General features: G+C 42.1%; 2 protein-coding genes across 2 annotated transcripts; both read left to right on the top strand.

Annotated features, from left to right (window-relative positions):
• The first annotated feature begins 4,159 nt into the window (after positions 1–4,159).
• On the top strand, positions 4,160–5,197 carry LOC106563645 (olfactory receptor 10G7-like). The gene has a single exon (XM_014129401.3). It carries the CDS (start codon positions 4,160–4,162, stop codon positions 5,108–5,110), a length of 951 nt encoding a protein of 316 aa, XP_013984876.3. The 3' UTR covers positions 5,111–5,197.
• Positions 5,198–20,949: 15,752 nt separating this feature from the next.
• Positions 20,950–26,257, top strand: LOC106595428 (olfactory receptor 1f45-like). Its single transcript, XM_082957581.1, has 6 exons — positions 20,950–21,132; positions 21,987–22,039; positions 23,538–23,759; positions 23,932–24,048; positions 24,168–24,365; positions 25,999–26,257. The coding sequence occupies exons 1-6, from the start codon at positions 20,986–20,988 to the stop codon at positions 26,255–26,257; spliced, it is 996 nt and encodes a 331-aa protein (XP_082813707.1). The 5' UTR covers positions 20,950–20,985.
• The last annotated feature ends 194 nt before the right edge of the window (positions 26,258–26,451 follow it).

Genomic DNA, 26,451 nt, shown 5'->3' with positions numbered 1-26,451 from the left:
CATAATACTGTAGAAGCAGTGTTCTGCTAATATAACAATGAACAAATATTGTACCTTCATGTATGGTGCCCCGTATAAGACAGGAGTTCCCTGACTGGAGTCGCCTCCTCCCTCGATGTACCATTGGACAAAAAACAAGCGTAAGTAGATGTGTCTTGAATCAATTTAATACTGAGGGATACGTCTCTCCCAGTTCAGACATCAGAGGACTCCATTTCAAAAGCATCTCTTCAGTCCTCCAACTGCTGACATTTGGAACAACACAAATAAATAATTATAACATTTAAAACTATATAAATATATATACAAAAATAAGACTCATAAATATAAAAAGAAGTAACAAAAACAAATAGAAACAAATTGTAGTATATAAATACAAATAATAAAGAGAATCGAATTATTACACTATTACTAACAAAAAACACACAAATAAAACTAAATTGCACAAATCTTATATCACACAAATACACAAATAGACTTATAAAGAAGAGCACCTGATTATTACACTATTGCACTTCAAACAAGAAACACACAAACTAAATTGCACAACTAATTGCATTAGTACTGAACAAAGTTAGAGGTGCGCTATTTGATAGATTCCCCCGCTCCCCCTACCTCGAGCTTCCAGTGGGGAGACCTGAGGCCACTCCCCATCTCATACTTCTGAGTGGGGGACCTTCCCAAGCAGTAGCCTGCTTAGCTCACAAACTAGAATCAGGACGTCCACTCCGACAAGTTTAATTGACCCACAGTCCCACACGGTGACATGTTATCATTGACGTGATTCCAGTGTCCTCCATTACTCTGAAGTGGGACAGTTGTCTGACCACTGCCTCAGCCTTCTGGCACAGCACCTGATATGTTGTCATTGACCTGGATGTCCTTCTGTTTCACCTCCCTTATGTTCTCATTGACCTGGATGTCCTTCTGTTCATTTCCATTATGTTCTCATTGACCTGGATGTCCTTCTGTTTCACTTCCCTTATGTTGTCATTGACCTGGATGTCCTTCTGTTTCACTTCCCTTATGTTCTCATTGACCTGGATGTCCTTCTGTTTCACTTCCCATATGTTCTCATTGACCTGGACTGAGATGACCAAGTAAAATGTATTTATATAGCCCTTCTTACATCAGCTGATATATCAAAGTGCTGTATAGAAACCAAGCCTAAAACCCCAAACAGCAAGCAATGCAGGTGTAGAAGCACGGTGGCTAGGAAAAACTCCCTAGAAAGGCCAAACCTAGGAATAAACCTAGAGAGGAACCAGGCTATGAGGGGTGGCCAGTCTTCTTCTGGCTGTGCTGGGTGGAGATTATAACAGAACCTGGCCAAGATGTTCAAATGTTCATAAATGACCAGCATGGTCAAATAATAGTCATCACAGTGAACAGGTCAGGGTTCCATAGCCGCAGGCAGAACAGTTGAAACTGGAGCAGCAGCACGGCCAGGTGGACTTGGGACAACAAGGAGTCATCATGCCAGGTAGTCCTGAGGCATGGTCCTAGGGCTAAGGTCCTCCGAGAGAGAGAAAGAAAGAAAGAGAGAATTAGAGATGCTCTATATTTAAATTCTCTCAGGACACCGGATAAGACAGGAGAAATACTCCAGATATAACAGAGTGACCCTAGCCTCCGACACATAAAATACTGCAGCATAAATACTGGAGGCTGAGACAGGAGGGTTCAGGAGACACTGTGGCCCCATCCGATGATACCCCCGGACAGGGCCAAACAGGCAGGATATAACTCCACCCAATTTCCCAAAGCACAGCCCCCAACCCACTAGAGGGATATCTTCAACCACCAACTTACCATCCTGAGACAAGGCCGAGTATAGCCCACAAAGATGACCAGTGGCTTTTCACAATAGTTAATAAAAGGGGAGAAGGGACAGCCTTGTCTAGTCCTACATTTCCAGTAGTTTATTTTCAAGTGCTTTGCAGCAGACAGCATGCAAGGTAGGAACAAAAGTGCTGACTTGCATTGACCTTGTTCTTTAGCCCTTTGACCCTAACACGTCCTAACTCTCCCCAGCCTAAGCTGTCTACCTGTAAACACTCTTCTCAGGTGTATCAACATTATAATTGGCTCTCTGATGACAGCCTACTTGTTCACTCTGTACAGAGTGACATCAGATCCTATGAGAAGATTTATATCACAGTGTTGAACATATTACAAACCCACTAACTGTTGGGTCTTTTAGTGACACTGTAGAGAGATAGATAGATAGTCTTTTGGCAAGATTCAGCAAATTGATATTTTTCAGTAACTTACAATTAGCTGCCTAAACCCATAGCTTTGGCCTGTTCCTTACACATGACTTACTCTCTCTCTCGCTCTCTCCTAATGAGTGTACAGTAACGAGATGTGTGATGGCAGAACAGTATTCCCACCAGGTGTAGTGTCCCTGTCACTCTCCTCAGACTCAGGCTCAACAAACAGGTGGTCATCAGAGACCTAATTAGAGTGTTGGTAGACCTGGGATGGCCGAGTCATCACCTCACCTGTTTACAGGTAGCCATGCAGGTGACGATGGAACTGTTGTTGGTTACATCATGATACAGATGATTTGGGGGCCTATGTCTTTAGGCCACGATGTTAGGTCCAAATGTATGTTTTCACTTTTATCACTACCTTGAGATATATTATAATCTGATAGTTGTAGTTTAGTCTTGCAGCATGAAGCAGGTGGGGCCATCGAATTTGTACCTTTTTGTGTGAATTGCCTGGGTATATCTATAGATAGCGAATACATTACATATCATTTACTGTATCTTTGTCCACATGAAGCCACTTGGATGGATCAGTGGGACTATCAATTCAATGAGAAAGTGGTTATACTGCTCCCTGATGATGTTTATTAACCTTAATAAGAGAGGTGGGGATTCAGGGAAACCATTAGTCTAATGATTAGACCTCTGGACCTGGGGACTGTAGGTGATGAGCCTCAGAGAAAGCGTAGCATAGTGTATTGTCTAATGATTAAAAATGTGGTGTGTAGGTGTTTACTCCTCAGAGAAAATATAGCTCCATAGCATAGTGTAGCATATCATAGCATACCGTCTAATTATTAAACCTGTGGTCTGTAGGTGTTTACTCCTCGGAGAAAATATAGCTCCATAGCATAGTGTAGCGTAGCATAGCATAGCATACCGTCTAATTATTAAACATGTGGTCTGTAGGTGTTTACTCCCCAGAGAAAACGTAGCTCCATAGCATAGTGTAGCGTAGCGTAGCATAGCATAGCATAGTATAGCGTCTAATTATTAAACCTGTGGTCTGTAGGTGTTTACTCCTCAGAGAAAATATAGCTCCATAGCATAGTGTAGCGTAGCATAGCATAGCATACCGTCTAATTATTAAACCTGTGGTCTGTAGGTGTTTACTCCTCAGAGATAATATAGCTCCATAGCAAAGTGTAGCGTAGCATAGCATAGCATACCATCTAATTAATAAACCTGTGGTCTGTAGGTGTTTACTCCTCAGAGAAAACATAGCTCCATAGCATAGTGTAGCGTAGCATAGCATAGCGTCTAATGATTAAACCTGTGGTCTGTAGGTGTTTCCTCCCAAGAGGTAAGATACCACTCACTTTTAAGGAGATGCTATATCCTGAGGGGTACTCAGATCCAGGCGTCCAGGTCCACAGTGCAGCTGGCCTTTTTCTTATTGGCAATTCACTGATGGGTTATAGACAGTCATTCCCTGATCAGAGAGGAGAGATGAAAGTCAGCAGTGTTGCACTCTGTGATCTTATTGGCTGATGACTTCTGGATCTGGGCTTTGACTATGAAGTGTGATGGTGTTGTTAGTTTTCTTATGTCAAACTATATAGGTTTCCAAATAATGATATCCAAGACCAAAACTTAGGCCATGATTCAAAACCAATTGGTTGTCTCCTCCCAGTGGGTCCTGACCTATTATTTGGGAAACACCTCCCCCTCCCTTTCACCACGTGGGTTGGTCACCTAATGTATAAGTGCTGACAGAGTCACAGTATACAGCCTAGTGGTTTTACAGTTCTGTCTACTCAGCTAGCTTCAATGGAGGGCTTTGATTGTGCAACTTGTGCCACCACGTGTTAGTGTCTTAGTTTAACTATAGAGTTGTTGTCTTTATATATCATCTTTATGTCTGTCTAGGCTGATGCTTGTGTAGGATGTCTTCAGTGAATATCACAGGGAAGAATGTGGAGGAGTTTACCATCACAGGCTTCGACCACCTCTCTCACCAGAAGCTCCTGGGCTTCCTCATCTTCATCACATATTTCCTTGTGCTTCTGGGAAGCGGCACCAACATCTGCATCATCGCGACGGACAGACGGCTGCACACGCCCATGTACCTCCTTATCTGTAACCTGGCCGTGGTGGATATCATGTTCACCACCAGCACAAGCACCACCATGATCTCTGTCCTGCTGGCCAAGGTCAAAACCATCTCCTACTACTCCTGCATATCAAGCATGTACATCTACCACCTGGGTGACATCGAAGAGTTTCTGGCCCTGTCCCTGATGGCTTTGGACCGAACCATTGCTATCAGCACTCCTCTTAGGTACCACATCATCCTAACTAACCCGCGGCTCTTCCTGTTGATCACAGCTACCTGGCTGATAGGGTTAGGGGTCATGGGGCTAGTAGCAGCTCAGGCAGACAGCCTTCCATACTGCCAGCCCATCATTAGATATGTGTTCTGTGACTATCCTGCTATGGTCCGAACTGCCTGTGTCAACCCTGAACCCTATTGGATGCTTCCCACCATCCTGGGTCTGTGGTTGATTGGTGCACAGTTCATATTCATTCTGTTGTCATACGTGAATCTGATCTACACAGTACTGAGACTGCCTAACAACGAGAGTAGAGTGCAGGTGTTTAATACCTGTATTTGTCACATCATTGTGGTGTCCTGTTACTACGCTCCCAAGTTAGTCTCTGTGTTGTTGACGAGGATAGGGGTGAGGCTGACTCTGACAGAGCGTAATGCTTTACTGATTATAGCCACGCTGTTACCTTCTCTGATCAACCCAGTAGTCTACTGTCTGAAGACCAAGGAGATTAGGAAGAGATTGGTTCAGATACTTTCTAGAAAAAGAATTGCAGTGATGAAATGAGGTCTTGAAAAGTATTATTTTTGTGACCTGGCCCAGGATTCAGTCAGAAACTGCACTAATGTGTGTTTAAAGGTTTTAAATACATTTCCAATTCAGCTCACATCAGCAGAGTTTACATTGCCTTTAAGAGTGGTGTTGTCTACAAGCAAGATCAGACTGGATTTCTGTTGAATAACCACAGTCCAAGGTTTAAATATTTCCGGCTTCTTCTTTTAGCACTTTACATTACTACATCTGTATATTGTCCTGTATCTACTGTATCTAAAGGGTTTTATTACATTGAATATTCTACTTCATTATTTTATTGTTGTTGCAATGTCGAGAGTTATACCTGCAAGTTAAAATTTGATTGTACTGTGTACACAACATGTGTCCTGTTCAAAAGAAAAATAAACTTGATTTGATTGTATAACCCCAATATATATATATTTTTTTATTGAACCTTTATTTAACTAGACATGTCTGTTATTAAGAACAAATTCTTATTTACAATGACGGCCTACCCCGGCCAAACCCGGACAACGCTGGGCCAATTGTTTTGGGCCCTATGGCCGATACACACTGCAACCACCCGATGCACACCGCAATCACCCGATGCACACCGCAACCACCCGATGCACACCGCAACCACCCGATACAGAGCAGAACAAACACCCAATTGTCTAAACACTGATTAAGATTGGACAAGGATGAAATTTGGACAAGGATGAAGCCCTCTCGGAATACATTTTACTTTTATTTTTTCACGGCAAAGATTGATCTGGATCTTGTTCTTTCTTATTCCTGCTAGGCCAGGATCATAGCCCCAAGCACACCATGAAGAGACTGTCAATAGTACTAGTGTAGCCATGGTATTCAGCGATAGTTTAGTCATCAGAACTACTGTATGTAAGGTCTATCAAGACTTTTATTTCGGGGCTTTATTCTGAAAGTACCCTTCCCAGAGACTCACGTGAGAGATGTGTAAATGACAGAGAAGTGAAGTGATGGAGATAACCTGTTGTTGTGCAACTAAAGTTTGTTCTGCTGCTAGATGGAAAGGATTAATCTATAGAAAGGATCTTGATTGTAACCTGACTCTTTATCAATGAATCCACAGTCCCTCTGAATAAAGTGATATAATAATGAAGTCAAGGAAATTATAGCTATAATATGCTACACAGCTTTGGTAGGTCACAATCCCCACCAGCATAGTAGTTAATGTTAATTCCCATTGTGTCATCGTCATCGGCCATATTTACAATTATTAATGAATGGTTGCATTCATTCAATTAGGACCTGGTTATTGAGGCCTACGGGGATGCAGTGGAGAAGCTGGAAGACAAGAGGAGACTGGGTCTCTGTCCTAAATGGCACCCTATTCCCTTTATAGTGCACTACTTTAGGATTGGACCCAAAGGTAGTGCACTATATTGGGAATAGGGTGCCATTTGAGATGCATCCTGGGAAGTCAGTCTGAGCAACTCAGGACCAAAGAGTTGGGTCTCATTTAAAGGATCCTTTTACAAAATACATTTAAAGTTACAGACACAAGAGAAATATAAAATATGGGTAATGTTTATATGAGAGAAGACCACTACGTCACTGTGCATTGTTGTTAATGAAATAGCTATATTTATTTTATTTGAAGCTTAGTGACAGTAAAAACAAGCCATCGTAAGTGTCATAGCGTCATCAGTGTCACTGCAATCTGTAAGCCATTACAGTACTGATAATACCTGACTGTTGTGTGTGTGAACATGGTTACCATGTTTACCGAACATATACAGGACATGGTTGCCATGTCCTCATAATATAAGATATTACAGTTTTTCTCAATTGTTTACACACAAATACTGGTACTTGAGACACAATGACCACAACATGTAACTCATGCACCATCCCCCTGAACCAATTCTGCTAAACTACAAGCACAATTCCTGCTTTACACTCAAATTGCAGTTCTAAAACACACTTTTTTCAAAACACTACACACAATTCTTTGCATTTGGCACAATTTGCATGCAGAAAATCTCTTGTTTTCACAATGAACACACTGCCATTCAAATATGCACACTGACTCATCACATGGGCAAACACCCGTCACACAGTTTTACAATTAGCAATCAGAGCTTTAGCATAAAAGGGCAACAGGTGAGCTCTTCTGTTTTGGAGCAAAGGATGCCAACATTGGAAACAGAGGCAGAGCCAGAGGAGTGAGAGTAAGAGGAGGAGGACGGGGAGGACAAGGACGAGGACGAGGAAGGCCAAGGACCGTAATCTCTGATGAGATCCGAGCCACTTTGGTTGATCATGTGGTCAACCATGGTCTAACAATGAGGGAGGCTGGGCAAAGAGTATAGCCAAATTTGAGCAGGTACACTGTAGCATCCATCATCCGGACATTCCGAAATGAGAATAGGTAAGAAATCTACTCTCACTCGAAAATTGCAGTACTGCATATCAATACAGTACTCAATGAGTACAGTAGTACAGTATTGCCTGTGGACTGTTCTGTAGGACTTTAAAAATAAAGTATGTTTCAAGTATTTGGGAAATGTATTCCTACTGTGTATTTACAGTATTTTACTATTTGTTTGGCAGAACTGAAAGATTACCAACACAAGGTGGTCGGGAACGTGTTCTTGTCCTGAACAGGAAACTGAAATCATGAACATGGTCCTAGAAAATAACGCCATAACATTACGGCAAATACAAAGAAAAATAATAGAAAACAATGAGATATTTCAAAATATTGATAGGGTAAGCTTATCAACACTGGACCGTGTCTTGCGCAGAAATAATCTCAGGATGAAGCAGGTCTACAGGGTGCCATTTGAACGCAATTCAGAAAGAGTCAAAGAATTGCGATATAACTATGTGCAAGTGAGTCCTATACAATCCCACAATTGATGCATACTCTCAACACTGTATAAATTATACACATTTCAGTATTGTAATCATAATGATTGTGCTTCACAATAGTGACCACTCCATGTCTATTTCTGATATTGTCATGTGTGTTTCAGAGAGTCCTTGAGCTAGAGGTGGCTGCAGTGGAGCACTAGTTCATCTTCATTGATGAGGTTGGATTCAACCTCACAAAAAGACGAAAGAGGGGAAGGAATATCATCGGCCAGCGTGCCACTGTTCAAGTCCCTGGCCAGCGCGGAGGGAACATCACAATGTGTGCAGCGATTACCCACACGGCGTCATCCATCGCCATGATAACCCTTGGCCCCTACAACACCACCCATCTGATCACATTCCTGGACACCCTACACAACACACTCATTCCACCAGATCAGGTAGATGGCCCAGAGCAGCTCAGGTACGTTGTCATTTGGGACAATGTAAGTTTCCACAGGGCTGCTCTGATTCGTAACTGGTTCACTGCCCACCCATGCTTTTTAGTTATTTATCTCCCTCCATATTCTCCATTCCTCAATCCTACTGAGGAATTTTTTTCTGCCTAGAGATGGAAAGTGTATGACCGAAATCCACAAACGCGTATACCTCTTCTCCAAGCTATGGAAGACGCATGTGAAGATATAGCAGCTGATGCTTTTCATGGCTGGAATCGCCATGCTAGGCGATATTTCCCCCGCTGCTTGACCAGGGAAAACATTGCTTGTGATGTGGATGAGGTGCTGTGGCCAGACCGCAACAGAAGAGAGGATGCAGCATAGTTTTATTTACATTTTTTAATTGTTATTTCTTTTACTGTAACTGTATACATTAAATTCTTCTATTTTGTATGTAGACCACTGTATGTGCAACTTTGTGTTGGTTGGGAATGGGATGTACACTGTGTACATTGTTTTTGTGAGAAAAATAAAATATATTTGTTACCGTGTATTTTTGTGTTCTGAGTATAAAAACAATATTCTCAAATATTTTACAACACACTTATGTATGTACTGTCTGTAGTAATGGCAACACTGAACCAAAAAAAGGCCTAAGTCATTATGATGAATGGAGAAGAAGTGTTTTCCATTCATCATAGTGTTTTACATTGAGCACATCAGTGTTCAACTGGTTCTTATGAATGTCTATTCATATGATGGCTTTGTGTGTCATTTGAAAACAAAATACCATTTTGATAAGAAATAACATTGTTTTGAATGTAAAGTTTCATTTTGCTGGAGAATTGAGGGGTTTTGCCCATTGTGTGTGTTTTTTGATTTGTGTGTAGAGTTCTGAGAATATGAGGCATGCTTTCAGAAAATGTGTGTAAACAATCGAGAAAAACTGTAATGTTTCATGGGAACTTACTTATTTCAACAATTTAAAGTCGAACGTACAGCATTTTAACTACTTTGCCGATTGGAATCCAACAGACAATCATATCAGTAAAAAATATAGAAAATTCCCAGTTTAAACTAGAAAATGAACATTCATATGAGGTTTTAACAGTAGGTTATATTTGACTCAAAATTCCATGACATAGAGTAATTTGGCTAATAGGCTAGCTTATCTATTTATGTAGCTATTTATTTAGCAAGCTAAATACACAAGGGCTAATGTTAGCTAGGGAGGATGTCCTGTCCTTGGATGAGTGGGTGAGTGAGTTTTTCCCCCATATCGTATTTCGGTGGCTACAGGTGTCATTTGCTTAACTAGCAAGAAATGTGAATCACTTTTAGCTATTCTAGTCATGTTATCAACAGTTAGCATATCTCTAGTTGTCAATCAAATGAATTTGGCATTGATCAAATGAGCAGGCAGGCAAGTTCACATTCAGTTGTCAAAATGTGGGTTGGGACAAGCATGCATTGGCAGGCAAGCTGCAGAGGGCGAGCAGGCTACTACTCCCCATCGTTTATCATTCATCAGTGGTATGTTGACGGGCCAACTAGAAGCAGAAAAAGTGTTTATCTACTGTTTTCTCGTTAGAGTTGAGCTCACCTCACTCTGGCTAACATTAGCTAGTTGTTGATGTACATAGACAACTGAGGGAGAGAGAGCCTACCTCTTCGTGGTTGTTTGATATTGGACTGTAAAGTTCTCAAATGTAAAATGAGAAACTGCATTTAATTATCTCAGAAAAGTGTGTTGTAACTGCTGCCAAATAATGACGTTAACATATATTGCTGGCCTGGGTCTCGAACCCAGGCCACCAGCACCAATGATCACTCTAACCACTGTCCCAATAAGGCATATCTCTAGGGCATGTGGTTATTAGGCCAGTGTATTTAGGTCCTGTCCAGAAGAATCCCTAACCCCTCCTCACTAGGCACTCTGAAACAACTTGATAGGTGGAAGCAATAGGGTGAATGCACATTGAATAAATCCCAGCTCTGTTAAAAGTACACTCAAGAAAATATTTTATTGATCATAGAGATTCAGGAGTATCATTAAAACAGGTTCATATGCCCCACCAACATTTGCAGAAATAGTCATTTAAAAGACACATCTGAGCTATCTTTGTTGCAGGTACATGGTGTCATGACGTTGCCCTCTTTGAGTACAGGGAGGACAGTTGACCCCCTCCCCCTTGCACCATCCCCCAACCTACCTCCCCCCACCCAGGCCCTGTGTGAAGGGGTTGTAAAATTCTAGAGGAGAATCTCTTGCCACATGGCCCAGTTGAGACACAGAGGGGTTTCATAGAGAGACACAGGAAATTCTTCCAACTCACAGAATTGGGGAACTGAACTACATTTATGTTCTGGAGAAGGTATGGAAGATTGGTGAAGAATCCAGCTACGAACTGGTCCGCTTGGTACAATTTTGTGATACTCAGAAGAGACAATATAGCCATATTACCATAAAACTGTTTATATAATAGCCTCAGCTATGGGACTTGCATCCAAATGGTTGTATAGAATGTATTAATAAGGATAAAGCTATTTGTGATACATTGAGATGCTGTGTACTGATGTTAATGTGATAGAATGTATTTATGTTCAAAGATTAAATCAGTCATCGGCACGCCCCCCAGGGACACAGACAGGACCAGGCGTCATTTGACAAGCCTGTTCTAGGTTCACCTATAAAACCCCCACCCTGATTTACATTGAGCAGACCAGGCCTCCACTCCATTGCGAGTTGGCTAATAGGTTTGACCATCCAATTCCTCTACTGAAAGTGAACTATACCACGTGGTTAACTTTTAGACTATCGATACCGACAGAATAAGAACAAGTCTTTGATATTAATTATTAGTCTGCAGCTAAGTAAATTATATCATTGAACGCGAAGACCAACGAAACATCCATTCTATAACGACATTAATGAATGTCGCTTTGAAAGATCCATTCTAACCGAGAGAGAGAGAGAGAGAGAGAGAGATAGAGAGAGAGAACTCTCCAACAGAACGACGCTCCAACAAGGATCCCGGCGACACACTGAGCGTAAATATATATATTGATTGCAATTGTTCCCGAATGAGTGAGCGTTCATGTGCAAAGGATTAGCATATCAATTGTTAATATTAATGAACTCTGTGTGCCTCCTCAGCTGACCTTTTATGACCCTTTGTTTAACAGGCCGCCATGCCTGTTTAGCCCACTAGGGCACATTACTCTACCAATTCTTTGTGACGATAATTACTGTTTGTATGCTTTCTGTGAATTACTTAGTTTAGTAAATAAATGATTTTAAGACAATTGATGTATGGATGACTTTAGTAAAGGCTGGATTCGTGCAGATACAACAATTTACGATGTTTGGAATGAGACTGGACGGGAGGTAAAATACACCATTTAAACCAGATGATAATCGGCCTATACTATAATATAATATGTTAAAATATAGGAAAGTTATATTAGGAAAATTATAACTTTGTAATCTGAATATTTTCCTTGGTGCCCCGATCTCCTAGTTAATTACAATTAAACGATTAATCAGTTTAATCGCGGTATAATAATTACAGGGAGTTAATTGATAAACATGTCTTCAGTTTAATGGTGACCCAAAGACACGACAATGGTAACAGTTGAATAAGATGAGCAAAAAGAAGAACCCCAAATTAAAAACACTCAAAAAGCTCTGACGAAGGCCTTGCCGATACATAAAGCTTAATAAAGAGCAGAGATACTATCAAGAGCAGTGTGGGGGTTTCTTATTCTTTCTGAAATAAGTAAATAATGAGAGAATAGTCTGAATAATTGATACCTTAAATGGACGTGGTGGCGTAGCAGGAAGATCGGAGTAACGTAAACCAAGAGATTGTGAGTTCATAATCGCACATGAGAATATGTTGAATAACAATGACTGATTAATTGAACATGCACAATGTAATCATGTGTGTCAAATATGTAAGTTGAAAACACTATCTTAAAAGCACTGTGTGGGTATCCCTAACTTTGTCAACAGAAAAAGACCAGTGAATGGATCAGTGGTTCGACAATCAGGGCCTTAATTAGCTCAGTATCAGTAACAAGACATGATGTGTAATGTCATTTTACATTTTTTTATAAAAGTATTTTGAAACATTCTCATGATACTTTTCTAGAATATTCATATCATGTTCTGGGTAAGTTCTATTTGACATTAAGGGATTGGTATCTTGAAAAAATTCCTTGCACAACACGGGAACATTCCTATGAAAATGTTACTTAATTACGTAATGAAACTCGTAAGTGAGCATTCTCTAAAGTTGTGGGAACGTTTGTTGTTAGCTAGGTTTGGCCTGTTGCTTACACATGAGTTGCTCTCTCTCTCCTTCTATCTGCAGAGAGCGTTTCTAAGCTATGTGGACAAGCCGGTCCTCATAAGTTATCTCATTAGACTGACTGTGTCCTCAGTAGGAGACTCATGTGTTGACAGATCGATAGAGGTCTAGTTATCATCCTCTATGATACTACAGATAGATAGAGGTCTAGTTATCATCCTCTATGATACTACAGATAGATAGAGGTCTAGTTATCATCCTCTATGATACTACAGATAGATAGAGGTCTAGTTATCATCCTCTATGATACTACAGATAGAGGTCTAGTAATCATCCTCTATGATACAACAGATCCTGGAGTAAAATGTATGGAGTAAAAAGTACAACATTTTCTTAAGGAATGTAGTGAAGAAAAAGTAAAAGCAGCCAAAAAGTATTAATAGTAACGTACAGATACCCTCAAAAACGACTTAAGCAGCACCTTAAAGTAGTTTCACTTAAGTACTTTACACCACTGTCATTAGCTCAATTCATTAGCTCAACTGGATGAGAGTGTCTGCTAAATTATTCAAATTACTACAATTACCAAAACATAAAACATATAACTCTGATGGGATCTGAATGGTCAACTCTCTTCTCTTCCTCTCTCCTATCTTTCTCTATCCTTTCTCCTTTCTTTCTCTCCGCTTTCTCCTATTTTCCTCTCTGCTTTCTCCTCTCTTTCTCTCTGCTTTCTCCTCTTTCTCTCTCCTCCTTCCTCTCTCTTTCCTCCTCTTTCTATCGCCTCCCTCCTCTCTCTTCTCAGCCTGTGTGGTTGGTAGTTCCAGAAGGGCATTGAGATGTGTCCTATGACAACCATACAACAACAACAACAGCAAGGGTATTCATCTCTGACACGTCTACTTCACTCAATCTAGGCATGTCATACACAAGTACGGTGGCCCACAGGGGACACCCTACTACAGATTCACCATGAGACTGCAGGTATAACAGTGGAGGTGGACTCAGAGCCAGCACCACAAATTGGTCTTCAGTCCAACACACATCACCAGACTACTGAAGAGAGACAGTTGGATCCAGTCTGTGGTAAGACCAGGTAAGACTTAGTTTCTGCAGTATGTAGTTGTAGTTTCCGGTCACAACTTGCAGACTTGTTTACGCTGCTGTGCGTTTTTGTTGCCGATCTTACTTTGATACCTGACGGTTTTTTACTTTTTCATTACCGTATATTTTTACTTTTTCCCTCACTCAACTTTTTTCATTCAACTTTTTCACCCCAGAGGTTTTATCTGGACATGGTTCGTCAGGACTTCAAACAGCCGAAGCTAAGTAACATTAACATGATGCCTTCTAATTGCAGTCGTTGTACTTATAATATACAGGAGAACGATCGCCTTACGGCAAGGATAGCTGTGCTGCAAGCCCAGCTTCAGACGCGATCGTTAGGCAAGGGTAATTTCAGTGTAGGAAAGGATGAAACAGCGTCTGTGCCACCAGTAAGTACAGATAGTAACGTTAGTATAAACCCCCTCGCACGGTCCCCGCAGCCGGACATCTTTCTCATGGCTTCTGGAGGGAAACGCTGTAGGAATGCTCAACCGGTGTCGCTTATTCAGCCGACAGAAACTTTCAACCGGTTCTCCCCATTAAGCGAGTCGGAGTCGGAGGCCGAGACTTCTCTGGTCTCTACTCCTCCCGTTGTGGGGTCTGAGACGCCGACGGCTCCCACCATTAGCTCTGACAAATTGAAAACCCTAGTCATTGGCGACTCCATTACCCGCAGTATTAGACTTAAAACTAATCATCCAGCGATCATACACTGTTTACCAGGGGGCAGGGCTACCGACGTTAAGGCTAATCTAAAGACGGTGCTGGCTAAAGCTAAAACTGGCGAGTGTAGAGAGTATAGAGATATTGTTATCCACGTCGGCACCAACGATGTTAGGATGAAACAGTCAGAGGTCACCAAGCGCAACATAGCTTCAGCGTGTAAATCAGCTAGAAAGATGTGTCGGCATCGATGAATTGTCTCTGGCCCCCTCCCAGTTAGGGGGAGTGATGAGCTCTACAGCAGAGTCTCACAACTCAATCGCTGGTTGAAAACTGTTTTCTGCCCCTCCCAAAAGATAGAATTTGTAGATAATTGGCCCTCTTTCTGGGACTCACCCACAAACAGGACCAAGCCTGGCCTGTTGAGGAGTGACGGACTCCATCCTAGCTGGAGGGGTGCTCTCATCTTATCTACGAACATAGACAGGGCTCTAACTCCTCTAGCTCCACAATGAAATAGGGTGCAGGCCAGGCAGCAGGCTGTTAGCCAGCCTGCCAGCTTAGTGGAGTCTGCCACTAGCACAGTCAGTGTAGTCAGCTCAGCTTTCCCCATTGAGACCGTGTCTGTGCCTCGATCTAGGTTGGGCAAAATTAAAAATGGCGGTGTTCGCTTTAGCAATCTCACTAGTATAAAGACCTCCTCCATTCCTGCCATTATTGAAAGAGATTGTGATACCTCACATCTCAAAATTGGGTTACTTAATGTTAGATCCCTCACTTCCAAGGCAGTTATAGTCAATGAACTAATCACTGATAATAATCTTGATGTGATTGGCCTGACTGAAACATGGCTTAAGCCTGATGAATTTACTGTGTTAAATGAGGCCTCACCCCCAGGTTACATTAGTGACCATACCCCCCGTGCATCCGGCAAAGGCGGAGGTGTTGCTAACATTTACGATAGAAAATTTCAATTTACAAAAAAAAAAACAACAATGACGTTTTCGTCTTTTGAGCTTCTAGTCATGAAATCTATGCAGCCTACTCACTCACTTTTTATAGCTACTGTTTATAGGCCTCCTGGGCCATATGCAGTGTTCCTCACTGAGTTCCCTGAATTCCTATCGGATCTTGTAGTCATAGCAGATAATATTCTAATTTTTGGTGACTTTAACATTCACATGGAAAAGTCCACAGACCCACTCCAAAAGGCTTTCGGAGCCATCATCGACTCAGTGGGTTTTGTCCAACATGTCTCTGGACCTACTCACTGCCACAGTCATACTCTGGACCTAGTTTTGTCCCATGGAATAAATGTTGTGGATCTAAATGTTTTTCCTCATAATCCTGGACTATCGGACCACCATTTTATTACGTTTGCAATTGCAACAAATAATCTGCTCAGACCCCAACCAAGGAGCATTAAAAGTCGTGCTATAAATTCTCAGACAACCCAAAGATTCCTTGATGCCCTTCCAGACTGCCTCTGCCTACCCAAGGACGTCAGAGGACAAAAATCAGTTAACCACCTAACCGAGGAACTCAATTTAACCTTGCGCAATACCCTAGATGCAGTTGCACCCCTAAAAACTAAAAACATCTGTCATAAGAAACTAGCTCCCTGGTATACAGAAAATACACGAGCTCTGAAGCAAGCTTCCAGAAAATTGGAACGGAAATGGCGCCACACCAAACTGGAAGTCTTCCGACTAGCTTGGAAAGACAGTACCGTGCAGTATCGAAGAGCCCTTACTGCTGCTCGATCATCCTATTTTTCCAACTTAATTGAGGAAAATAAGAACAATCCGAAATTTCTTTTTGATACTGTCGCAAAGCTAACTAAAAAGCAGCCTTCGCAAATGGAGGATGGCTTTCACTTCAGCAGTAATAAATTTATGAACTTCTTTGAGGAAAAGATCATGATCATTAGAAAGCAAATTACAGACTCCTCTTTAAATCTGGGTATTCCTCCAAAGCTCCATTGTCCTGAGTCTGCACAACTCTGCCAGGACCTAGGATCAAGGGAGATACTAAAGTGTTTTAGTACTATATCTCTTGACGCAATGATGAAAATAATCATGGCCTCCAAACCCTCAAGCTGCATACTGGACCCTATTCCAACTAAACTACTGAAAGAGCTGCTTCCTGTGCTTGGCCCTCCTATGTTGAACATAATAAACGGCTCTCTATCCACCGGATGTGTACCAAGCTCACTAAAAGTGGCAGTAATAAAGCCTCTCTTGAAAAAGCCGAATCTTGATCCAGAAATTATAAAAAACTATCGGCCTATATCGAATCTTCCATTCCTCTCCAAAATTTTAGAAAAAGCTGTTGCACAGCAACTGACTGCCTTCCTGAAGACAAACAATGTATACGAAACGCTTCAGTCTGGTTTTAGACCCCATCATAGCACTGAGACTGCACTTGTGAAGGTGGTAAATGACCTTTTAATGACGTCAGACCGAGGCTCTGCATCTGTCCTCGTGCTCCTAGATCTTAGTGCCGCTTTTGATACCATCGATCACCACATTCTTTTGGAGAGATTGGAAACCCAAATTGGTCTACATGGACAAGTTCTGGCCTGGTTTAGATCTTATCTGTCGGAAAGATATCAGTTTGTCTCTGTGAATGGTTTGTCCTCTGACAAATCAATTGTAAATTTCGGTGTTCCTCAAGGTTCCGTTTTAGGACCACTATTGTTTTCACTATATATTTTACCTCTTGGGGATGTCATTCGAAAACATAATGTTAAATTTCACTGCTATGCAGACGACACACAGCTGTACATTTCAATGAAACATGGTGAAGCCCCAAAATTGCCCTCGCTAGAAGCCTGTGTTTCAGACATAAAGAAGTGGATGGCTGCAAACTTTCTACTTTTAACCTCTTGGGGCTAGGTGGGACGCTAGCGTGCCACCTGTGGTGCACTCCATCAACAGCAGGTGCATTTCAAGAGCGGCAAATTTGAATCCAAATAAATGTCAAAATTCAAATTTTTCAAAAATACAACTATGTTACACCATTTGAAAGATAAACATCTCCTTAATCTAACCACGTTTTACGATTTCAAAAAGGTTTTACGGCGAAAGCATAAATTTAGAGTATGTTAGGACAGTACATTTACAAGAGTTGTGTGTAATGTTTTGTCAAGTCAAAGACAGGGTCACCAAAACCATAAAACCAGCTAAAATGATACACTAACCTTTTACAATCTCCATCAGATGACACTCCTAGGACATTATGTTAGACAATGCATGCATTTTTAGTTCTATCAAGTTCATATTTATATACAAAAACAGCGTTTTACTATGGCATTGATGTTGAGGAAATCGTTTCCCTCCAATAACTGGCAGTCAAGTCAGCGTCACAAATTAAATAATTAAAATTAGAAAACATTGGTAAAATATTATATTGTCATTTAAAGAATTATAGATTTACATCTTTTGAACGCAATCAACTTGCCAGATTTAAAAATAACCTTACTGGGAAATCACACTTTGCAATAATCTGAGCACTGTGCCCAGAAAAATACGCGTTGCGATACAGACTAGACGTCATGTTGGGGAGATCTAAAATCGAAAATACTATGTAAATAATCCATTACCTTTGATTCTCTTCATCAGATGTCACTTCCAGGTATCACAGGTCCATAACGAATGTAGTTTTGTTCAAAAAAGCTCATCATTTATGTCCAAAAATCTCCGTCTCGTTAGCACATGATGTAAGCCAGCCGGACTTCTCGTCATGAACGAGGGGAAAAAATATATTTCCGTTCGTTCAAACATGTCAAACGTTGTATAGCATAAATCATTAGGGCCTTTTTTAACCAGAACATGAATAATATTCAAGGTGGACGAATGCATAGCCTTTTATAACGTATTGGAACGAGGGTACCCAACATGAAGTAGCGCGCCAGGTGTCTAATGGGACATCACCGTTCCATGGCTCTTGTTCGGTCAGATCTCCCTCCAGAAGACTCAAAACACTTTGTAAAGGCTGGTGACATCTAGTGGAAGCAATAGGAAGTGCCAAAATATTCCTAAACCCCTGTGTTTTTCAATGGGAGAGGTTTAAAGTCAATACAACACATCAGGTATCCACTTCCTGTCAGAAAATGTCTCAGGGTTTTGCCTGCCAAATGAGTTCTGTTATACTCACAGACACCATTCAAACAGTTTTGGAAACTTTAGAGTGTTTTCTATCCATATATAATAAGTATATGCATATTCTAGTTACTGGGTAGGATTAGTAACCAGATTAAATCGGGTACATTTTTTTTATCCAGACGTGCAAATGCTGCCCCCTAGACCCAACAGGTTAAACTCGGACAAAACAGAGATGCTTGTTCTAGGTCCCAAGAAACAAAGAGATCTTCTGTTGAATCTGACAATTAATCTGGATGGTTGTACAGTCGTCTCAAATAAAACTGTGAAGGACCTCGGCGTTACTCTGGACCCTGATCTCTCTTTTGAAGAACATATCAAGACTGTTTCAAGGACAGCTTTTTTCCATCTACGTAACATTGCAAAAATCAGAAATTTTCTGTCCAAAAATGACGCAGAAAAATTAATCCATGCTTTTGTTACTTCTAGGATGGACTACTGCAATGCTCTACTTTCCGGCTACCCGGATAAAGCACTAAATAAACTTCAGTTAGTGCTAAATACGGCTGCTAGAATCCTGACTAGAACCAAAAAATTTGATCATATTATTCCAGTGTTAGCCTCCCTACACTGGCTTCCTGTTAAGGCAAGGGCTGATTTCAAGGTTTTACTGCTAACCTACAAAGCATTACATGGGCTTGCTCCTACCTATCTTTCCGATTTGGTCCTGCCGTACATACCTACACGTACGCTACGGTCACAAGACGCAGGCCTCCTAATTGTCCCTAGAATTTCTAAGCAAACGGCTGGAGGTAGGGCTTTCTCCTATAGAGCTCAATTTTTATGGAATGGTCTGCCTACCAATGTGAGAGACGCAGACTCAGTCTCAACCTTTAAGTCTTTACTGAAGACTTATCTCTTCAGTAGGTCCTATGATTAAGTATAGTCTGGCCCAGGAGTGTGAAGGTGAACGGAAAGGCTGGAGCAACGAACCGCCCTTGCTGTCTCTGCCTTGCCGGTTCCCCTCTTTCCACTGGGATTCTCTGCCTCTAACCCTTTTACAGAGGCTGAGTCACTGGCCTACTGGTGTTCTTCCATGCCGTCCATGGGAGGGGTGCGTCACTTGAGTGGGTTGAGTCACTGACGTGGTCTTCCTGTCTGGGTTGGCGCCCCCCCCCCCCCCCCCCCCCTTGGGTTGTGCCATGGCGGAGATCGTTGTGGGCTATACTCGGCCTTGTCTTAGGACGGTAAGTTGGTGGTTGGAGACATCCCTCTAGTGGTGTGGGGGCTGTGCTTTGGCAAAGTGGGTGGGGTTATATCCTGCCTGTTTGGCCCTGTCCGGGGGTATCATCGGATGGGGCCACAGTGTCTTCTGATCCCTCCTGTCTCAGCCTCCAGTATTTATGCTGCAGTAGTTTATGTGTCGGGGGGCTAGGGTCAGTCTGTTACATCTGGAGTATTTCTCTTGTCTTATCCGGTGTCCTGTGTGTATTTAAATATGCTCTCTCTAATTCTCTCTTTCTCTCTTTCTGTCTTTCTCTCGGAGGACCTGAGCCCTAGGACCATGCCTCAGGACTACCTGGTATGATGACTCCTTGCTGTCCCCAGTCCACCTGGCCGTGCTGCTGCTCCAGTTTCAACTGTTCTGCCTGCGGCTATGGAACCCTGACCTGTTCACCGGACGTGCTTGTTGCACCCTCGACAACTACTATGATTATTATTATTTGACCATGCTGGTCATTTATGAACATTTTAACATTTTGACCATGTTCTGTTATAATATCCACCCTGCACAGCCAGAAGAGGACTGGCCACCCCTCATAGCCTGGTTCCTCTCTAGGTTTCTTCCTAGGTTTTTGGCCTTTCTAGGGAGTTTTTCCTAGGGAGTTTTTCCTAGCCACCGTGCTTTTTTCACATGCTTTGCTTGCTGTTTGGGGTTTTAGGCTGGGTTTCTGTACAGCACTTTGAGAATATCAGCTGATGTACGAAGGGCTATATAAAAATAAATTTGATTTGATTTGATTTGATTTGTACCATGTTAGACCATACAGTATGTGGGACCAACAGGTAAGTGTTATTCTAATGGAGGGAACGTGAAACCAATATCAGCTTTACAGTGCTATTCCTTGGATTATTCATTAGAATTGTTTAACTGTATCCGAGGTAAAAGTCAAATGGATTCTATTTTATACTTTATCAGTTAAAATAATTTTATTCTTATTTAAAAAAAATATATAATTACATAAAAAATAGACAATTGAACTTGGATATTTACCTTTGAACTGATGATGTTTGACGCATTACAATGTCTCAACAGGTGAATTAAAAAACAGTGATGTATTTATCTTATATTTCCACAGATTATTTCGAGCCAGGAGGAATCACTGATAACACCACCAGTCAGGATGAGTTACCTGACCTCTGACTCTAACCAGACAGGGAACATTGACACCTTTATCCGACCCCCTTACTTCTTCATCAGTGGTTTCATCGACATCCCCCACATGAACTACTATTACGTCTTCCTCTGCTTCGTATACATCATCTCTCTGGTCAGTCCATAGGTCTGGTCTACGCTGTTACAAACTAACTCTGGTCCATGCTGTTACTAACTAGCTGTGATCCAGTCTGTTACAAACGACCTCTGGTCCATGCTGTTACAAACTAACTCTGGTCCATGCTGTTACAAACTAACTCTGGTCCATGCTGTTACAAACTAGCTCTGGTCCAGGCTGTTACTAACTAGCTGTGATCCAGGCTGTTACAAACGACCTCTGGTCCATGCTGTTACAAACTAACTCTGGTCCATGCTGTTACTAACTAGCTGTGATCCAGGCTGTTACAAACGACCTCTGGTCCATGCTGTTACAAACTAACTCTGGTCCATGCTGTTACAAACTAGCTGTGATCCAGGCTGTTACAAACTAGCTGTGGTCCAGGCTGTTACAAGCTAGCTCTGGTCCAGGCTGTTACAAACTAGGTGTGGTCCAGGCTGTTACTAACTAGCTGTGGTCCAGGCTGCTACAAACTCGCTGTAGTCCAGGCTTTTACTAAGTAGCTCTGGTCCAGGTCATTAAGTATCGCCATCGTCAGCTAGTTGATCCACTTGATAAGCTAGAAAAGGTTTCACTTTCCTATCGAAAGCACACATATGTTTTTTGAAATTAAGAAAACCTGATATAGTGAAGTATCATTTCAGCTGGCGGGCCTATAGCGCCACCCATAGTCAACGAGTGAAAAATGAAGAGTGAAAAATAAACTTAACTGTATTTCCTTTTTGGGTCATGGTTTCTCCTGTGGTGTGTGTGTGTGTGTGTGTGTGTGTGTGTGTGTGTGTGTGTGTGTGTGTGTGTGTGTGTGTGTGTGTGTGTGTGTGTGTGTGTGTGTGTGTGTGTATTGGGTCTAGGTGGGCAACATCTTCGTCATGATGGTTATCTACATGGACAGCAGTCTCCACAGGTAATCAGTCCTCTTTTATCTCAGTGGTAATAATACAGCATAATTCTACCTTCATTGGACTATATTTTTGCAGTCCCAGAACCCAACCAGATGAACCACACCACACACAACACAAGCTGAAGCATCACAGGGGCTCTGACTGCTAGTTCACTCCTTTTAGATTCCCCCCATCAGCTCGGGATTTCAACTGTATTCCTGGTTACCGGCCTGCCTCTCAATAAGGATTCTGAATGAAAACCACCATTAGGTCCAGCTGGATGGTCTATAGTTGATTCTGAATGAAAACCACCATTAGGTCAAGCTGGATGGTCTATAGTTGATTCTGAATGAAAACCACGCCGGGATTCAGGTCCAGCTGGCTGGTCTATAGTTGATTCTGAATGAAAACCACCATTAGGTCCAGCTGGATGGTCTATAGTTGATTCTGAATGAAAACCACCATTAGGTCCAGCTGGATGGTCTATAGTTGATTCTGAATGAAAACCACCATTAGGTCCAGCTGGATGGTCTATAGTTGATTCTGAATGAAAACCACCATTAGGTCCAGCTGGCTGGTCTATAGTTGATTCTGAATGAAAACCACCATTAGGTCCAGCTGGATGGTCTATAGTTGATTCTGAATGAAAACCACCATTAGGTCCAGCTGGCTGGTCTATAGTTGATTCTGAATGAAAACCACCATTAGGTCCAGCTGGATGGTCTATAGTTGATTCTGAATGAAAACCACCATCAGGTCCAGCTGGATGGTCTATAGTTGATTCTGAATGAAAACCACCATTAGGTCCAGCTGGCTGGTCTATAGTTGATTCTGAATGAAAACCACCATTAGGTCCAGCTGGATGGTCTATAGTTGATTCTGAATGAAAACTACCATTAGGTCCAGCTGGATGGTCTATAGTTGATTCTGAATGAAAACCACCATTAGGTCCAGCTGGCTGGTCTATAGTTGATTCTGAATGAAAACCACCATTAGGTCCAGCTGGATGGTCTATAGTTGATTCTGAATGAAAACCACCATTAGGTCCAGCTGGATGGTTTATAGTTGATTCTGAATGAAAACCACCATTAGGTCCAGCTGGATGGTCTATAGTTGATTCTGAATGAAAACCACCATTAGGTCCAGCTGGATGGTCTATAGTTGATTCTGAATGAAAACCACCATTAGGTCCAGCTGGATGGTCTATAGTTGATTCTGAATGAAAACCACCATTAGGTCCAGCTGGATGGTCTATAGTTGATTCTGAATGAAAACCACCATTAGGTCCAGCTGGATGGTCTATAGTTGATTCTGAATGAAAACCACCATTAGGTCCAGCTGGATGGTCTATAGTTGATAACTTACACATTACAGATGACAGTGGACAGATATTGAGGATCTGCACTTTTTGTCTACTGATTGATGATATTTACTTTCTCTGTAATTGTCTAGGTCCTGTGTCTAGTGCACAAACAAACATTTCCCCATGGAGATAATCAAGTCACGATCTTAACCTTACAGCCCCAAGTACATTGCTGTGTTCAACCTGGCCTTCGTAGACGTGTGTGGGAGCACTGCCCTGGTCCCCAAGCTCCTGGAAACATTCCTGTTCAGTAGACAGCTCATCTCCTACAACCAGTGCCTCGCTAGCCTCTTCTTCATCTTCCTCTTCCTCAACATGCAGTCCTTCAACCTCACCATCCTCTCCTACGACAGACTGGTGGCCATCTGCTGCCCACTCAGGTTTGAGATAGTACATCAAATCAAATAATTCAATAAAATACAATTCAAAAGGCTTTCTTAATTGCCCCTTGTGTGATAATAATGTATCTGCTTTCACTGACAATTCAACCTGATATATGAATACACTGCATCTAAAATCCTTGGTAACAACTTCTTTCCACTGTCCATATAGGTACCATATGATGGTGACTTACAGGTCCATGTTCCAGCTGACGGGTGCTGCCTGGGCGTTTGCTGTGTTCCTGGTGTTGCTGGCTGTGTGCCTCATCAACCGACTCTCCTTCTGTCGGTAGGTGGCTGAGGAGGTGAACCTGTTGCCGAAAGGTATACCGGTTACCGGGTGCTGGAAAAATAAATTAGCAGTCGATCACTGTAACATATGGACAATGAAGATGTTTTGTATTGTAGGTCTCTGGTGATCAACAGCTACTTCTGTGACCACGGTCCCCTGTTCCGTCTGGCGGCCCCCTGTTCTGATGTGGTCCCTAACATAGTGATGTCTTATCTCAACCCCAGTTTAGTCCTCTTTTTCCCCATGGTCTTCATCATATCATCATACATCTGTATCACACACGCCCTGTTCACCATCACACTGCCCCAGGACAGGTGAGAAGTCATACTGATCAGAGTCAGAGATTTAGACAGATATTTTGTTTATATACCTAAACATATAGCTCTGATACTGATTGTTGTGCTGTCTCAGATATTCACTACAGGACCAAAAGTATGTGGACACCTGCTCGTCAGAAATCTCATTCCAAAATCATGGGCATTAATATGGAGTTGGTCCCCTCTTTGCTGCCCCCACTCATTTGGGAGTGCTTTCCACTAGATGTTGGAACATTGCTGCGGGGACTTGCTTCCATTCAGCCACAAGAGCGTTAGTGATGTCGGACTCTGATGTTGGGCGATTAGGCCTGGCTTGCAGTCGATGTTTCAATTCCTCCCAAAGGTGCTCTGTGCAAGCTAGTCAAGTTCTTCCACACTGATTTTGACAAACCATTTCTGTATGGACCTCGCTTTGTGCACTGGGGTATTGTTGCTGAAACAGGAAAGGGCCTTCTCCAAACTGTTGTCACAAAGTTGGAAGCACAGAATCCAGAATGTCATTGTATGCTGTGGCGTTAACATTTCCCTTCACTGGAACTAAGAGGCCTAGCACGAACCACGAAAAACAGCCCCAGATCATTATTCGTCCTCCTCCAAAGTTTACAGTTGCCACGTGGCATTGGGGTAGATGGCGTACTCCTGGCATCTGCCAAACCAAGATTTGTCCGTCGGACTGCCAGATGGTGACGCGTGATTCATCACTCCAGAAAACGTGTTTCCACTGCTCCAGAGTCCAATGTCTGCGAATTTTACATCACTCCAGGAGACACTTGGCATTGCGCACAGTGATTTTAGGCTTGTTTGCGGTTGATCAGCCATGGAAACCCATTTCATGAAGCTCCCGAAGAACAGTTAATTGCTTCCAGAGGCAGATTGAAACTAAGTAGTGAGGACAGAAGATTTTTACACACTACACACTTCAGCAATCAGCGGTCCCGTTCTGTGAGCATGTGTTGCCTACCACTTTGTGGCTGAGCCGTTGTTGCTCCTAGACATTTCCAATTTCCAATAACAACACCTACAGTTGACCGGGGCAGCTCTAGCAGGGCAGACATTTTACGAACTGACTTGTTGGAAGGAAGCATCCTATGACAGTGCCACATTGAAAGTCACTGATCTCTTCATTAAGGCCGTTCTATCGCTAATGCTTGTGTATGGAGATTGCATGGCTGTGTGCTCGATTTTATAATATTTTATACACCTGGGTGTGGCTGAAATAGCCGAATCCACTAATTTGAAGGGGTGTCCACATACCTTTGTATATATAGTGTATGTTGTTATAGTGATAAATGCTGGAAATACTGAGAACGCCATTGAACTGGATAGATAATGACTTACTGTACTGACACTTTTGTCATTTTCTCTCTCTGTCTGTCTCTCTCTCTCTGTCTCTCTGTCTCTCTGTTTCTCTCTGTTTCTCTCTGTCTCTCTCTCTCTCTCTCTCTCTGTCTCTCTCTTTGTCTCTGTCTCTCTCTCTCTCTCTCTCTCTCTCTCTCTCTCTCTCTGTCTCTCTCTCACTTTCCCTCTCTCTACTTCTCTCTCCTTCCCTCGCTTTCCCTCTCTCTACTTCTCTCCCTCTTTCTCCCTCTCTAATTTTCTCTCTCCCTCTCTCTCTTTCTCCCTCTCTCAGAGTCAGAGCCTTGAAGACGTGTACCTCACACCTGATACTCGTGGCCATATTCTACCTGCCTATTAATTTCACATACTTCCTTCACTCAATCATACCAACCAACGCCCGGATCATCAACCTCTCTCTGACCTCGGTGCTGCCGCCCATGCTCAACCCCATCATATATGTTCTGAAGACAGAGGAGTTTAAGGAATCGGCCAAGAAGCTGCTTAGTAAAAGAGGAGCCCAGAGAGCTGTGGTGTCGAACCAATCAACATGAAGTGTTACTATTTACTTATATCTCTATTTGACTTGTTTTTGACTGATATGCTGTGTAAGATATACTGTATCTGCCATAGTGAAAACTGTTGCTTCACTTAAATTGTTTTTCTTCAAAATGAAATATTTATATTATTTTGGCGATATGCCTTTAAAGCCATACAGAAAAAGTCATAATAAAAGTCTGGATAAAAC

Source organism: Salmo salar, chromosome 11 (genome assembly GCF_965601325.2).
Source record: "Salmo salar chromosome 11, fSalSal1, whole genome shotgun sequence".
Taxonomy (NCBI): Eukaryota; Metazoa; Chordata; class Actinopteri; order Salmoniformes; family Salmonidae; genus Salmo; species Salmo salar.
This window is presented reverse-complemented; position numbering and strand designations above follow the sequence as displayed.